This window comes from Ostrea edulis, chromosome 6, assembly GCF_947568905.1.
Source record: "Ostrea edulis chromosome 6, xbOstEdul1.1, whole genome shotgun sequence".
Lineage (NCBI taxonomy): Eukaryota > Metazoa > Mollusca > Bivalvia > Ostreida > Ostreidae > Ostrea > Ostrea edulis.
Window position 1 is genome coordinate 37,490,463 of NC_079169.1, and position 16,387 is coordinate 37,506,849.

Consider the following 16,387-nt stretch of genomic DNA (forward strand, 5'->3'; position numbering starts at 1 on the left):
TATGCTCATTCAATGCCCCGCAAATTATTGCGAATTATGAAGAGAGTATAAGGTCTCTTAATTTTGACCATAGTCGTAAGATCTTTTTATTAAACACGTAACAGGGATTTTTTTTTTTATAAGATAAAACAATTACATTTTTGTAATTTTCGTTTAAGAAATAATCATTCTAAAAACTTTACTGGGAGGTCACATGACCAAATCTTGTGAAGTCCGAAGGCCCTTTAAGTAGATTTGTTCACGTACCGCACACTTCATTGTCCAATGGAGATTTCAAAATAGGTTTTAATACTTACATTGTATATAGGCAATTTTGGCGAACAGGCAATACGTCCGGGTCATTTCCCTTTGAAGAGCTCTCATACATACTGTGAGGCGCGAAACAATTTGTTTACATGCGGGAGTGCGACAAATATTCATCATTGCACAAGTGAATGTGCCCAGTAAGTTTCGCATATGCAGTTTCATCAAATTAAATACACGGAATTCTTGTTAAATATCACGTTTTTTCGTTGCTCGTACGTATCACATCCCGGATATTACTTGCAAACATGACATATTGGTGTTGTTTTTTGGTTTCCACTTTGGTAAAATATTTCTTTTGATTGTATCTTATATTTCCTATTTTTAAATATTTAAAGAACACCCCCCCCCCCTTTAATACATTTTATCGTCTTCCTTACTGACTGTAGGTCCACTCTGTCCCACTCGGACATTCAAAGTTCCACTCGGACATTCAAAGTTCCACTAAACGTACCTCCGACATAAGTACACAGAAGGTCTTATCTCGAAACCCAAATCAAAATTCTTCTGAATCCGGCCTCTGAATTGCTATCATGATAAACCTCTGCAAATTAGGATTATTTTAACTGAGGATTTTTGTCGTCATCATTCTAAAAGAATGTAATATAATATTAATGTGCATATAAGATGAAGTAAGAAGGCGTCTCTATTGAAGGTTTGATCGTTGAAGAATTTTGAATGGTACGTAGACTAATTTTTTGAAACTAGGCCTTCGCCTAGCTAATCGTGTTGCTGTGGGTTTTTCTTTTTTAATGCTAAAGTAATGAGCTAACATTCCTCTCCAAACTACTGGTAGATTATTGTTACACTCTGGTCGTATTGTTTCTGATCGATGTTTCTGATTCGAGCTGGTGTCTAACGTTATGACCTTGAACCTCCCCAGAAGGTCATTTAAAATTGAAGCTATTTTCTTTGTTACATGTATGTTTATATAACAAAGGACAATGCATACAAAGTAGAAAGAGATCACAACGCTTGACGCCAGTTTGAAACCCAGGTGTTAAGTCATGTAGTTTTATCACGTGACCATCCCATTTCATACCCCAAAACTTTCATTTCGGAAATAAAATAATCTTTAATTTAAGTTGGGTGTAGAAAAATTAACATTAGTTCTGATGAGCTATTTGCCAACTATATTATAAAGTGAGTTTGTGCTTCCGATTTTTATTGATCTGAAGAGAGTTTACAGTTGTAGCCACACCGTCAAATGGAATTGAAATGACATATCAGCATTATAACTATGGATTTCATGAAAGACAGTTATTATAAATAACTTGTTTCGAATGAACACAGTCCTGTGAGGATCCGGGTTACCATAGATCCTTGCTTGTTGTAAGAGGCGGTCCTTCGGATGAGACCGAGTCCCCGTGTCACGGCAGCTGCTCAAAGGCCGTAAGCGCCGAGCATAAGCCTAAATTTTGCAGCCCTTCACCGGCAGTGAACCAAACAAATGAACACAAATGCATCGAAATTCAGATTGATTTTACAGAAATTCATGCTTAGTGATGTCCTCCTGGAAAGAAAGCACCCCAACTGAACTCGGTGCAGGAAACCCACAATGGGTGTACTTTTTACCTTTACCAATAACAGCAACGGCAATTTCTTACAGTAAATCAAAACAGGAAATGAAAATACCCTCAGTAGAAATGAATTGTGGTGTAATATACGAGATATTTCTTGCAGAAATCGATGTCTACCAAATTAATAATATAATGGGTTTAATGTTATTTTCGTGACGTGGTGTATGGTATGCATTCATTGAAAAGAAACAGATATTTTCTAAGAAGGATGGCACTTTTCATAATCGGTGTTACTTGATGTTGTAACCCTTGAGTACTAAACCTGTTCATTTTAGAACTTTATCATCCAATTATATCAGAACAATAAAGCTTAACTTTAAGATTTTGATTAATACACATTTTGATGTTGGTATTTGTATTATTCTTGTGTTACAGAAGCATACCAAAAACAAAATAGCTTCAAATTTGAGAGGTCAAAGGTTATAATGTTAGAGGTTGGTTTGAGACATTGATCAGATAAATACAGATGACCTGGGTGTAACAAGAATATGTCGATGATTTAGAAAGGAAGTCTACTTTACTTTTTCAATAACAAATCCACAACACAATTAGCTATGCCTAGTTGTGAAATACGAGTATGAGCTCAGTTGGAAATTCTCCAACTTTCAAAAGCTTTATTGAACCCTTTCCATTTTAAAACTTCGTTCCAACCTGCTATCTTTAATCCACTTTAAAATATAAGCATTATTTTTAAAAGAAGTATGGCAACACGAATAATCATTAGTAAAAAATCATAAAGATCTTCAACGGATTTGATGACGTGACCGCCACACTTAAATATATCCCTTGTGAATGTTTTTAAATACCGTTACACGAGAGAGGAAATCTTATTTCAGTTTCTTAGAATATAGAATATTAGAAAATACAACAATCCAAGTCCCTTCGAGATTTTTTTTTTCACTCACTCTAAAACATCACCAGTACAATGTACATGTACAGTATGTGAAATGTTGCAAAGTTTGATCAATGCATGGCTCTCAGGGACGTAGCGATGAGGGATTTTTATCTTGCCAACACCTGCTCATGACACATGGGTCTCATACGAAAAAATCCGCGACTCTCACTTCTAAGTATACCGAATGATTGGCAAAAGAGCAGACATTACCTATTCTCATGTCTTGGCCAGGCCATTAATAAGATTCGAACATACGTCCTTCCGGTTACAAAACCAACGTTCTAACCAATGAGCCATCGCATCCGGTTACGTATCTAAAGACTTGGCATTTGATGGTGTCTCCCTCGACACGTGGTGGACGAGACCGGTGATATGATAGGGCTGAGGGAATGGGTAAAGGTGAAGATAGTGAACAGTAATCATTCTCACAACTCCCACAAAGAATACAAAAATAAGAATAGGGCAAACACGGACCCTGGACATACCAAAGGTGGGACCAGGTACCTAGGAGGAGTAAGCATCCCCTGTCAACCGGTCACTCTCGCCGTGAACCCTATATTTCGAGCGGGTAAACAGAGTAATTCGTTGTCAAAATCAATGTCCAAAGAACGGCCTCAGTTGGAATGAAACATGTCAGAAAGTATTTAATTTCTTACTATGAGAAAACAAGCACGGGGTTACGCTTTGTAGAACACGACACTGGATACAGGCTGACGATTTATTTTCACATAATACAGTTTCATTCAAAATATACAGGCAAAAAAGATATTTAAAGATGAACCTCAAGTTAGTTCGAAATAAATCTGCATTTAGAACTGCAGTATTTTATAAACACGATAATATATCACCGATAGCAATATTGTCCACTTAGCGTAAATTCTACTTTGCCGATTGAGGTAAGTGAAAGTAGAACTTGTCTTTTACCATTCTGAGTTTTAAGTTTGTAGGCTACAAAATGGATAAATCCTGCTTTCGATTTACGGAAGTTCTCGATGCACCGAAATGGACACTGGGTAATAAACTGTTCCTTGTCATAAGCAAAATCCATGGGAAATGCCTAAAGAAAGAAACCATAGGTGATTTGTATATACTATGTTTTTGAGCAATAAAACGTTTGAAAAATAAAGAATGATTTTATTTTGCGATGTTTTGAATTTCATAAGTTGATCTACATTAGTAATTGTAATTCTTTAAAGAGAAAAAAAAGAAGAAAAAACAAACAGACAAAGCAGAAAATAAAGTTCCATTTTCCATTTTAATCTGTTCAGTCATTATGACATACTAGACTCTTACTATGAAATTAAGAGATACGTACAAAATTGTTTTCTAATAAAAGAATCGGAGGCCCTTTCGTCAGCCCTTTTACTGTGTTGATGTTCACAAGCTTTCACGCAATCCTGGTATCTGTCAATCATCGTTATTAAATAATTTCCAACAGGTTCCAGTCGGCTGTATCTCTCCGAAGCGGCAATTAAGGACTGAATAAATGCTGCAAACGACATATCTGCAAAGAGATCACCAATATCGTTACTTCCGCTAAGCTGCTAATGTATATGTTGCAATATCGACGAAAATAAACTTGTTACGTATCTAGCTGTGAAATGATGGACAAGTAATAGATGGGGTAACAGGCAGAGAAGCCATTGAGTTTTCCCTGTTACATTAAACGTTATTGTATCCTTTTGTTACTAAGAATCAATCACTGCAATATAACAGGGATCTTCACAACAGTATTAGATTGTCACAAGTCCAACAAAGGAAAACTCGACGTAAAATCTGACATATCAAAAATTTCTTACAAACGTGAGAACAAATTGAATGCTCTTTAGCTTCTTTTTGTATTTAAATAAAATGCAATGATAAACAAGGGTGGCAATCAAAGCTTCATGTACTTTGTACCCACTGCTGCTGTTAAATTGACCAATTTCAAGATACTGAGCACCTTGTGCTAAAACTGCACCTAGCTGCGTGTCATCACATGTATCGTCGTGAAGGGAGATCTAAATATACTTGATTTACCTTCAAAAATAGAATGGAACAGACCGATGAAATACTGGAATTTATCCATTGAATAAAAGCTGTTATTTTCACACTGAAAATAACAAAAGTGTTATTTTCACAGCAATATTTATCCGCTACATAGGTTCACTTTCATTCTACGCTATATTTTATTTTATTTTATTCACCAATTTGAATACCCAGATATAATTTAATTTTCACTGGGGAGGGGGGTTGCTTGATCCGCCTGTCAAAGCATAAACTGCGTCATGTCTTGCAAAATATACCAGATGACGTCACGTCATACCGATTGACATGGATCTATGAATTGTTTACATTTTAATGTGTTGGACATACTTGGCGACAATGCTGGATGCTATGTTAAGTTATGATGTAGTTGAAAACGGTTTTTTAATGCGAAAACGGCAAATTATATAGGGTTTTTTTCGGGTATATGACGTATTTTGTGTGATGTTAGGCGTAAATTTAAAATTTCCAATACTTTCTGTCGGAGCGACTCAAAAGTCGATCTTGTTCTGTGAAGCCTACATACAGTAAGCCTACAGTAACATATATGTTGCCTACACACCGCCGCAGTGGCCGAGAGGTTAGAGCGTTCGCCCCCCATGCCGAAGGCCGGGGTTCAAATTCCGGCCGCGACAGACCTAGATCTAAGTCGTTAAAACAACTAGTGACAATTCCATCGCCAAACGCTCGGCATCAGGTGTGACGGGTCCTCGGAGATGACCTTAAAAACGGATGACTCGTGTCACAGTAGTATGGCACGCTAAAGAATCCTCACTGCTCAATGACCATAAGCGCCGAGCATAGGCCTAAATTTGAAGCCCTTCACCGGTCTTGGTGACGTCCCCATATGAGTGAAAAATTCTCGAGCAAGATACAATCAATCAATCTGTTATCAACATTCATTGCAAACTCCACCAATAGAATACAATGTACGTAAGAACGAAGATAGCGAATTCTCGCTTCGTCGGTATGCACCTCGCGCGGTGCAAGGTATCTTTACTTATTAGCTGCAATAATGTAGCCCTATCATATTCTTATTTATTCTGACGTTTTCGGGATAAATCATATGATCTCCGTAATGGTGCAAAATAATTTTATCAATAACCGATAATAAGCTCCGTGTATTAGTCTCAAATGTTGTTTACACCAAAAGGAGTCACAACTTTGTGCTTTGGCATGTCTGATAAAGGTGTTTTCATCAAATATTATATACAGCGTGCAAAATTCTTCGTCTGCTCCGCCATGCTTATTACGCTAGATCTCGTAGGTGGATCTACTGAAAAACCTAAACATTGACAATGAGCGCGAAAATGTAGTTACTCGAGCCACTCTGACAAAGAAAGGAACATCATATGGTTGCAGAAAAGAATTACACTCTGCTGTTCGTTTTTATCGTGATATTAAAACCTTTTCGATACCGACGAAATAGCTTTCTCTGTACTCGTTCATTGATGTAAATACTACATGTACTTTATATGGCATATGCAAATAACTTGCAATTGACAATCGGGAGTTGAAACTTCAATTCATCAAATATGGAATCGAGAAATTAGAATATATCGAAATTGTTGAAAACGGTAGAATAGAGCCTCACCAATCGTAAGTTGTAGGTTGTAAATTCATATATTAACTAAGAAACATAGAATATCATTTTATTCACGTAAAGAAAGTCAACAAATGTTTAGAATGATCGAAAATGTTGTGGGAGTTAATCACATTACGGAGATCCTAAGGAGTTGTAGCACCCCCCCCCCCCCCCCCCCCCCAAATCCGAGAGGGCTACATTATTGCAGCTATCTATTTATCAATTATTTATACAGGGACAGCTAAAAGTGCTATTTAAAGGAAAACCGAAGAAAATGCAATAAATAGAAAATTCAATGTTTTTGTTGTTGGATATAGAATTTATTGCACGAGTGAGACAAGGCTTTTTTGGTTTGTTTTTTTATACAAGTGCGAATCTTTGCACGTGTGAAAATTTATTTTTTAAAAATCCTGTCTCATTCGTGAATTAAATTCTCTATCCAACAGCATAACATTGAATACCCTCTATATATTCAACTTCTAATGTGTTTTCTATCCATTCGCCAAGGCTCGGGGATAGAACACACAACTTGTTGAACATAAATCATATCAAACCACAAACCATGGGAGATCCTATTATTTATCCATTGAATAAAAATGATATATTCTCTAGTGAAAATAACAAATGATTGTGACGTCATATTAACTGACTGTGACGTCATTTGTAATACTATACATCCTTTTTAAAAGTGAAATAAACATGTTCTAAAACCAAAGAAAATGTAATAAACAGAAAATTCAACGCTTTGTTGTTGGATATGGAATCTATTTCACTCGTAAGACAGGACTTTTTAAATATTTGCACTCGTGAAAAAAAAAAATAATCCTGTCTTACTCGTGAAATAAATTCCATATCCAACTACAAAGCATTGAATATCCTCTATACATACCACTTTGTAAAGTGTATTCATTTCGCCTATTAGAAAATAAAGTTAGTTTTAATTTTCATCACTTTTAAAAAAAAAAAAAAATGCAAGAAGTGTGTTTAACGCTCGGTGCTGTGTATATTGACGGGCAGATTGCTGATAATTATGCTCTTTATTATGTAGCTAATAAATAGTCTAATATAAAATCTGCGTAAAATCTAGAGAATGTTAGCGTTCAATATCCTGAGAATTTATTGAACGCTAACTTTACATTGCGTAAATTGTATGCGCCCGAAACATTCCGAGTATGAGCGTTCAATATTGACGTTACCGTAACGACGTAAACAAGCAAAAATGGCAGACGACGGTCCTCCGAATCTGACAGAGCCGGTATTTGATATTTACTTAAGCATTATGTTTTACTCTTCATAAATTATGATGTCCCCATTTACAAAATCAGTTTGCTTCATGCATTAATGACGGGTTAAATATTGAACAGTTAAGAAATGCATGCTGTTGTTGCACACTGGCAATATTGATGAATTCTCGTCTATTTTGGAGTAGTTTGAGTGAAAATGGATATAACTTAACAACCAAATATTTTAGCTATATAATAAAAGGGTTATTGAACATATATAGGTGAATATTGGCACTCGTTGGTTGTCAAAATGCACTCGCAAGCTCGTGCATTTTCACAGCCAACTCGTGCCAATATTCACCGATATAAGTTCAATAACCCTATAATATCGACTTGTAATGCAATAATGTATATAATTGTATACGTTCTGCATTTTTGTTTTTTGTTTTTTTGATTTCATCACTTTCTTGTTTGACTCATTATCAACTTATCGTTTAGACTATGGAGAATTACATTTTATTGCTTTACAATTATATTGATATATTAAATATTCATTCACTCCAGTGACTCCACTTTTTTGGCACACTGTTCTTCCCTATAATAGCTCTAAAACTTCATTGTTATTTCGGATTTCAAACATTTCGGTTGAGCATCACTGAAGAGACATTATTTGTCGAAATGCGCATCTGGTGCATCAAAATTGGTACCGTATAAGTTTTACATCATACAACACATGATGATACGTTATAAAATACAAACTCGCTAAATTCATTCTTCATATACAGTGTTTATTATTTCTGCAGTTATTGTGGTGATGTGGATCTAGTCATTCAGCTTATTGTAGTGGTGTGGATCTAGTCATTCAGCTTATTGTAGTGGTGTGGATCTAGTCATTCAGCTTATTGTAGTGGTGTGAATCTAGTCATTCAGCTTATTGTAGTGGTGTGGATCTAGTCATTCAGCTTATCTAGAACTCCTAATCTTTCCTTACAACATCAGCTGCCCCGCTAACTTATAAATTTAGTCTGAACCTGTTTCTATATCTACTTGTACTGATGAGCTATACGTTTTAGATTGATCTATAGATAATGTGTTGTGGGTGTTAAAACAAAACCTCCCACCAAGCCCCGACGGGCTAGAATGACTAGAATATCTTAGATCTTAGTTTACTTATAAGTGGAACCTAATAATCGGGCTAGACAGAACTACAAAAACTTTACTTTCTACACTAATGAGATAATAATTCTAATTACTAATCAATTAAGTTACATTAGATAAGTTACATTACATATATTACATTAGATAAGTTACATTAGATATATTACATTAGATAATTAGATTAAATAATTACATTAGATGAGTTACATTAGATATATTACATTAGATAAGTTACATTAGATATATTACATTAGATAATTAGATTAAATAATTACATTAGATGAGTTACATTAGATAATTATATTAGATAAGTTACATTAGATATTATTACATTAGATGAGTTACATTAGATATATTACATTAGATAAGTTACATTAGATATATTACATTAGATAATTAGATTAAATAATTACATTAGATGAGTTACATTAGATGATTATATTAGATAAGTTACATTACATATATTACATTAGATGAGTTACATTAGATGATTATATTAGATAAGTTACATTAGATGTATTACATTTGATATGTTACATTAGATTATTACTTTAGATAAGTTACATTAGATAATTACACATGATATGTTATGGCAAACATCAATCATAAAACCTCAATCAAAGAAAAATTAGGATTAAGACTGCAACATACCATCTTTTCCTATTCTTTTTGACATCCTGTGCCACAGCAGCTTCAGGCGGGCTAGGTTTGGAGTAGATGACTCGCATCTTCTTTCACATAGAATAGTTGTAGCGGGTTGAGGGAATACTGAGGTGACCACTAACGAGAATATGCTGAAGGCATACACCAGTCCAAGACTTTTTTGACACATCACCTAAAAAGATAAATTAATATTTTTACCGCATTACATGGAACTGAATTCCTTTGAATGAAAAGGTGTAGATAACGATCAATCTCATAACTCCTATAAGACATACAGAATTAAAAGTTGTGCAAACACTGACCCCTAGAAATACCAGAAGTGGGATCAGGTGCCTAGGAGGGGTAAGCATCCCCTGTTGATCTGTCACACCCGCCGTGAGCCCAATATTTCGAATAATAAATATAATTGTGTACATTTTTCTTAAATAAAAGTGAGTGAAGCAAAATAAAACGCCATAAATACTGTTAAGCATTGTCTGGGTGTGAGTATACATGTTAATCTGTTAAGCATTGTCTGGGTGTGAGATATACATGTTAATTTGATCTTTAGTACTAGTTTGGTGTTGTAAGTTTATCTATAGAACCCTTCCATATTGACCGGATAATTTTTGCTTGGTTTTCTGTCACTCACTTGAGAAGGAATTTCCCAACTGCACGATCTGTTTGCTAATTGAATTCTATCAATTGATTATAATTTGCCAAGTATCTTCGTTGAAAACCCCATAAGAGTTAACATGATTCACAAAGCTGATTTCTATCCAGTTTTTGTCATCACAATTTAGATAATTGATATGTTTTAACATCTAATTAGTAGGAAACTCTGGTATAACGAAAAAACAAATAACACTCTCTTGGGATTCTTGCGACACAAAAGGCTTAAAGGTCGGAGCACTAACGTATTGTTTAACTCCTTCCCCGGTTACTGGTGACTTACAAATGATTTTCTGATAAGCTAGAGACGTGTATTACGCTTCTACGGAATTTCGTTGATAATTTTCAGTTTATGCAAAATGCATTTTCATATCCATTTTGTGTAGATATGGACGATTTTTTTATTTTTTTTTATTAAAATGAACATCAAGTGGTACTGTGATATTCTTAAGCCTGATTGATTAAGAATCTTATCAAAAGAAAATTTTACTGTTTAGCGTCTTATAAAAGAAACTACTTTTACACAAATGAATGCCAGTTTCCTGGGTTTTTTTTACTTTACACAGGAAATAACATTCCGACATTTTTTCTTTATAATGCACATGTAATCTCTCACCTAGTAAATGAAATCTTGGCCAAATGACACAATAAACCAATACAACTTCCAATGGAAACTGATCAATGTGGTGCCTGATATCTTGATTTGGCAGTGAAAAAATAAATACTTAGAAGTTCTATACTTACTCCTCGACTCGCTATGGAAGCGTTAAAGCACCTGTCGAGATAAATCGGCGCTTTTATTAATGACATGCTTTTTTCGTACGGTTTTGTTGCTTATCAGCGGATATGTTGTTATATAAAACTTTATCAATTTGTTTCAAATTTGCTTTAATTTCATTACTTTGTTCTAAATCTGGATGAGCGTGATTAAAATAATTTCCTGTTAAACTCCAGGACATATTATAAGAATGGGTCATACAGTAAACTTTTCTTCGGGAACTCTTCTTTCATGATTCATTTTCTTCACTTTATCTTGAAACTATTCTTTAATCATAAAATTTAATTCAGATACATTGCCATAATGTTTTGTGTTTATGTAAAGAATTTTTTAAAGTAGAAACCAAAATTTAAAGCATCGTCAACCAAATTGTTATTATCATTCCTATAAATCACTGACATACAAAGAAACAGAAAGTACACAGGACGTCATATTGTACAGGGTTCTAATTTTATATGCAGGAAATCACCACTCAGACGTTACAAGGATCAGCACCAGCAAACATGTTCAGTACTTTTAGTCTTCGTTCATGTTAAAATTCAATTTGATACATGGTACAAGTAAAAATAACGAACTGTAATCAATCTCATAAATGTAAACCCTCTAACGAATATTTTATAAATGTAAACCCTCTAACGAATAGTTTATAAATGTAAACCCTCTAACGAATAGTTTATAAATGTAAACCCTCTAACGAATAGTTTATAGATGTAAACCCTCTAACGAATAGTTTATAAATGTAAACCCTCTAACGAATAGTTTATAAATGTAAACCCTCTAACGAATAGTTTATAAATGTAAACCCTCTAACGAATAGTTTATAAATGTAAACCCTCTAACGAATAGTTGTTGTTTGCTTGTTTTATTTTACGTCTCTTCGAGTCTTTCTCACTTGTAATGAGACGCACCACTTGTAGGTGAAGTACCACAAAGAGCTTTACTTAGCACCTGTGGCCCTAGTAGAGAGGGTTCTTTATCATGCCACGCCTGCCATGACCTCTGTTTTTAGAAGAAGCAGTCACTATCTATTTCTACATCGTAGATTTGACGCGGGAAAGGCACACTTGGGGTTTAAACCCTCGACCTCCAAAGTCACTAAGAGAACGCTTTAACCACTGAGTCACGGCGTTTGAGAACAAGCCAAACACGCACTCTCCTGGAAAGCTGAAGTAATTCTGTTTGTCATAACTGAGTTGTTAGTTTGCCATTAACCTCTATGCTCAGTAAAACATTCACATGTGAAACATAGTTGGAAGACTATATAAATATTATTGATATGTAAAACGTCGTTAATGGATCTAAATGTTCAGTTGAGGGCAATAGCATAGCAACGTTTTCTTCTCGAATAAATTCTGTTTCATAGGAATATAAAATCAGTTCGGCTAATAACGGAGCATAATTTGTGCCCATGGGAATTCCTACAGACTATTTGAAGACCAGATCTTCAAAATCTACATAGATTATGTCATTGCGAAGCTGTAATATCTTTCTAACATTAACTTAAGAGTACTTGTACGTAGAGTCAGATCAATATTCAACAATTGGTCACAAGATTTGAATATTTTCGAGTTCCATGTTTATTGAAGAGACATTATATGTCGAAATGCGCATCTGGTGTATCAAAATTGGTACCGTATAAGTTTTACATTGAAGAAGCAGATTTCTAAGATGTCAAAACACCTAGTTTTTACTTTATCGGGATGAATGGTTGCATTATCAGTTGGAAAGTTTTACATTTTGAATTCTAATTTTATATTTACTAAAAGTTCCTCGGAATTTTGAGAAACCACATTTGATTTTCAACACTTATCAAATATATTATGGCACATTACATCAAATATTACTACTTTGAAAATAATTCAATTCAGCGTGCGAGCACTACAATTATTACTTATTAAGATACAGTATTGATATTTGTTATTCAAAAGTTTTCAATATCGTACCATAACTTCCTATAAGGTTAATTGTGTTTAGAATTTTTCATTGCCAAAATACTTTATTTCTTTCAGATAGTCTTATGAAATCAGTTTTTATACATTGAAAAACTTCCGTTTAGATCTAACAAATTTAAGCCTTAAATTGATGATAAACGGCAATGTAACAACCTTTGTGGTCGATTTTCTGTTCTGGAGTTTAGTGGTAAAGCACATTGAACCTTACATTCCGTTGCAAAATAAAACAATTGTATTTTACTAAGCTGTAGAAAAAGTGTACTTAAAAAGCCTTCTTTTGACACTCATTATCCTCCCGTTTTGGCTCCAATAACCAGACAAATCAGACTATCAAATCCATATTGAATACTCTCAAAACACCAACACTGCAAAAACAGAAGAGACAATGGTATATATCGCGTGCTGATTGTGCAGTAATTGTTTCCTCGGGACATTTAATAGTAAGAGATGACACTCCGAAGACATGACGATAGCTGACAACAGTTCATTTGCGCGAAACTCAGATATGTCTCTAGGAAACATTTCTCGAGTACGTGTTCTCATTCTTGTACTGTTGTATAATAATTTGAATACAACTCAGACTACAGCATATAGCTGCACTATTCAATTAATGTCTGATTGAAATGACCACAGACGCTACGATGAAAATACTTCAAATAATGATTTTACACGTTAAATGTATGGTCTTTCTTAATCTTTTCTACACATTTTGAGCGGTTTATTTCGCAAATTGCTCTTTTGAAAAGAATATTGACAATAACTATAATATTTGAGGCTTCCGTCATAAAGCTCAATATCTTATGATTAATACGGCTGTTTGTTTCTTAAAGTCCAATAGAGAGTGTGACTTCATTACTTTAAGGTGAAGTGTCACAAGAAATGTTCATGTATGTATGTACATGGTTTGCGTCTGATTTGGTTCCTATAACGATTTTACACGGTATACTTTTCTTTTTATTAAAAAAAATTAATTAGTTAATGTCAATAAATCTTAGAAAACTGTTAGTGTTCGAAAGACATAATATCATATCAATATTAGACTTTTACCGAATTTTTGAAATTCTGAATCAAATTACAGTAGGTTGGGGGGCGGTTAAATCGAAACTTGGACTTAATAAGTCTATGATGTTACTCAAATGAAAGAAAAAGTTTGAGATTTTTAAAGAGAAATCACAGCCAGAACACACCCAAACAAACAGACGATAAAATACTTGTGACGACACACTTTAAGAAATCACGGAAATTAGTGGTAAGTATATTTAAGCTTTTGTCATATAAGATTTAACGTTCAAATTTTTATTCAGATATTAAGGAATTCGTTTGAATTTTTGGGATCTTGAGGGAAAACGCAAACTTACGGAGCATAAATCATGTTACAAATGTGTATAGTCTAAAAACATACAGGTATGCTGTGGACTTATGCTAATGACGTCATGGTTAAATTCTTTAAGGTACCAACACCTAACGTGAAACGGATTGTCGGCTACAAGGTCTCTTAGAGAGATCACAAATTTTACTTCTAATACCGGGTTACAGAAGAACAGTCGTTAAGTGTTTCAACGATTAAGATAGATCGCAGCGGTCTAACATTACCGTAAGAAGAACTTTACCTTGCTCTTCATATTTCCAATGAAACTGCAAAAGAACTTGTAAAGAACATAAAGCTAGTATATCTCCGTACCTTCAGTGTCGACTCTGACGTAGACGTAACAGACATGTTCATTTCTCTTTCACATGCTTCACAAATCCAAAAATATAATCCCACCAAATGATGTTTTACACGTCTGAAGCAATTTATAAGGGATGCATATTAAATATTTAATCACAAAAAACCGTGTGTGATACTCTCTTTCATAAAATGCAAATTAAACCGAGAGGCGCGGGATTCCCCCAGTCGGCAATAATTGCTGGAAGAGACGATTGTGTAGGGCAAACACAATGGGGGCTGTGTAAGAATCAACAGCTTACTAATTTTCTTAATTACTCGGTCAAATAACTATTTAATTTGCCATTGAGTCATTGCGATTTATTATGAATGCTCTCTCCCACAAATTGCTATGAGACAACGACAGGCGCAGTAGACTTAGTCAATGGCAGCCAATTCTAAATATATACCAAAAATGAGATGTTTCGAAATATATAAAGTCTTAAGGTGAGAAGAAAATGCACAAGTTTTACCATATAAGAAAAAATAAAGAAACTAGAAGTAATGCCTAGACATTCACAAAAGCTGGAAAGAAATATATATACTACAATGTAAATGTATTTACTCAGATATCTAAAATTTGCTTTTAAAGAATCTTCAATTTCCTTTGCAAGTTGTACCCAATCCATTTCCCCTGTTGCCAGGTCACTGTGCAACTGTTCATTTGTGTAATTAGTCTAATACCCTATGAGGATAATTGGTTGTTAAGTAACCTTTTTCTATAGTTGTAAGAATGAGTACGCATGCGCAATAAGATACCTATATACGTGTGGATTTTATAAAATGGCTTCAAAATAAATAATTTGATTTGGGGGGGGGGGGGGTTAAGGTACAAATTTTGTGGATAGGTTTGTTGGTTGATTGTTTATATTATGTCCTCGTTGAGAATTTTTGACTCATATTGAGATGTCACCAATTGTAGGTGAAGTACCACAAATTAAACCTATGATTAGCGCTTACGACCATAGTAGTGTGGGTTCTTTCCCGTGCCGATGCCTGCCACGACACGTGGCCCCCGTTTTTAAGGTCATATCCAAAAGACCTGTGAATCTCACCTCTAAATACCGAACGCTTGGCAAAGGAACAATCATAATTTATGTTTACGTCTTAGGCTTGACATGGGACGAGCGGGACTCGAACTCACGACCTCCCGGTTACGAACCAAACGCTCTACCACTGAGCTACCGCGACCGTATCGGTATTGTTATTTACCCTATTTCATTGTTTACACCGACTAACATTCTGAATTCTTGTGTTCAACAGATTTTTCAATAGAAATATTTCCTTCTTTTTTTCAGTTGAGTCCAATTTTGTTGCAAGCTGTTATATATCCAAAGGGAAAATCTAAACTATAGAACTATTTCTGTTATAGTATTTCGAAGAAAAATCTTTATTAACATGCTTAGCTTATTGCATGGGTTGCGAAGATTTCAATGATAGGGAATCGCAACCTTCGAAAAAGGAAATGTGTCATGATAATATCAAGAAAGGTTCTCGAATTTAAACACTATCAAATAGTATACTTAATCATGACTACTTATCTCTTCAATAGCTGATATAAGAATATATTTATTATTATACATTATTAACCCTACTTACCAGAGCGTTTTAGATATTAAAAGTCATACTAACTTGGCAGATTACAATGATTTTTCTCCTCACAGAGCAAACCGGAAAGGTATTTATAACTGGGTCATTGAAAATAGGTCAACGTGCCAAGGTTTTCATTTAACGAATACACCTAGCAATATTATAATATAATAGTTTTATACTTCTGCTAAAATTAAAACGTTATCTACAGACCTTCAATGATTAACAAAAGAACCATTTTCAACTGCTTTTGGCAGCGGATGTCCTTCAAAAATTATG

At 34.5% G+C, this 16,387-nt stretch overlaps 1 protein-coding gene across 3 annotated transcripts; it reads right to left on the reverse strand.

Annotated features, from left to right (window-relative positions):
* Positions 1 to 3,482: 3,482 nt before the first annotated feature.
* On the reverse strand, positions 3,483 to 14,700 carry LOC125682971 (uncharacterized). 3 transcript variants are annotated; one of them, XM_048923623.2, is made up of 4 exons: positions 14,495 to 14,700; positions 9,421 to 9,604; positions 4,094 to 4,282; positions 3,483 to 3,835 (listed from the first exon to the last, which is right to left on the reverse strand). In XM_048923623.2, exons 1-4 carry the CDS (start codon positions 14,534 to 14,536, stop codon positions 3,810 to 3,812), a joined length of 441 nt encoding a protein of 146 aa, XP_048779580.1. In that variant the 5' UTR covers positions 14,537 to 14,700; the 3' UTR covers positions 3,483 to 3,809. The 3 variants fall into 3 exon arrangements, with proteins under 3 accessions (XP_048779580.1, XP_048779583.1, XP_048779582.1); XM_048923626.2 differs by lacking the exon at positions 14,495 to 14,700 and adding an exon at positions 13,076 to 13,149; XM_048923625.2 differs by lacking the exon at positions 14,495 to 14,700 and adding an exon at positions 10,700 to 10,819.
* Positions 14,701 to 16,387: the final 1,687 nt, after the last annotated feature.

Coding starts and splice junctions, on each gene's coding strand:
- LOC125682971 (XM_048923623.2), bottom strand. CDS start 14,536: ATGAACATGTCTGTTACGTCTACGTCAGAGTCGACACTGAAG. Junction 9,605..14,494: donor CGTCAGAGTCGACACTGAAG/GTACGGAGATAT, acceptor TTATCTTTTTAG/GTGATGTGTCAAAAAAGTCT. Junction 4,283..9,420: donor AAAAAGAATAGGAAAAGATG/GTATGTTGCAGT, acceptor ATCTCTTTGCAG/ATATGTCGTTTGCAGCATTT.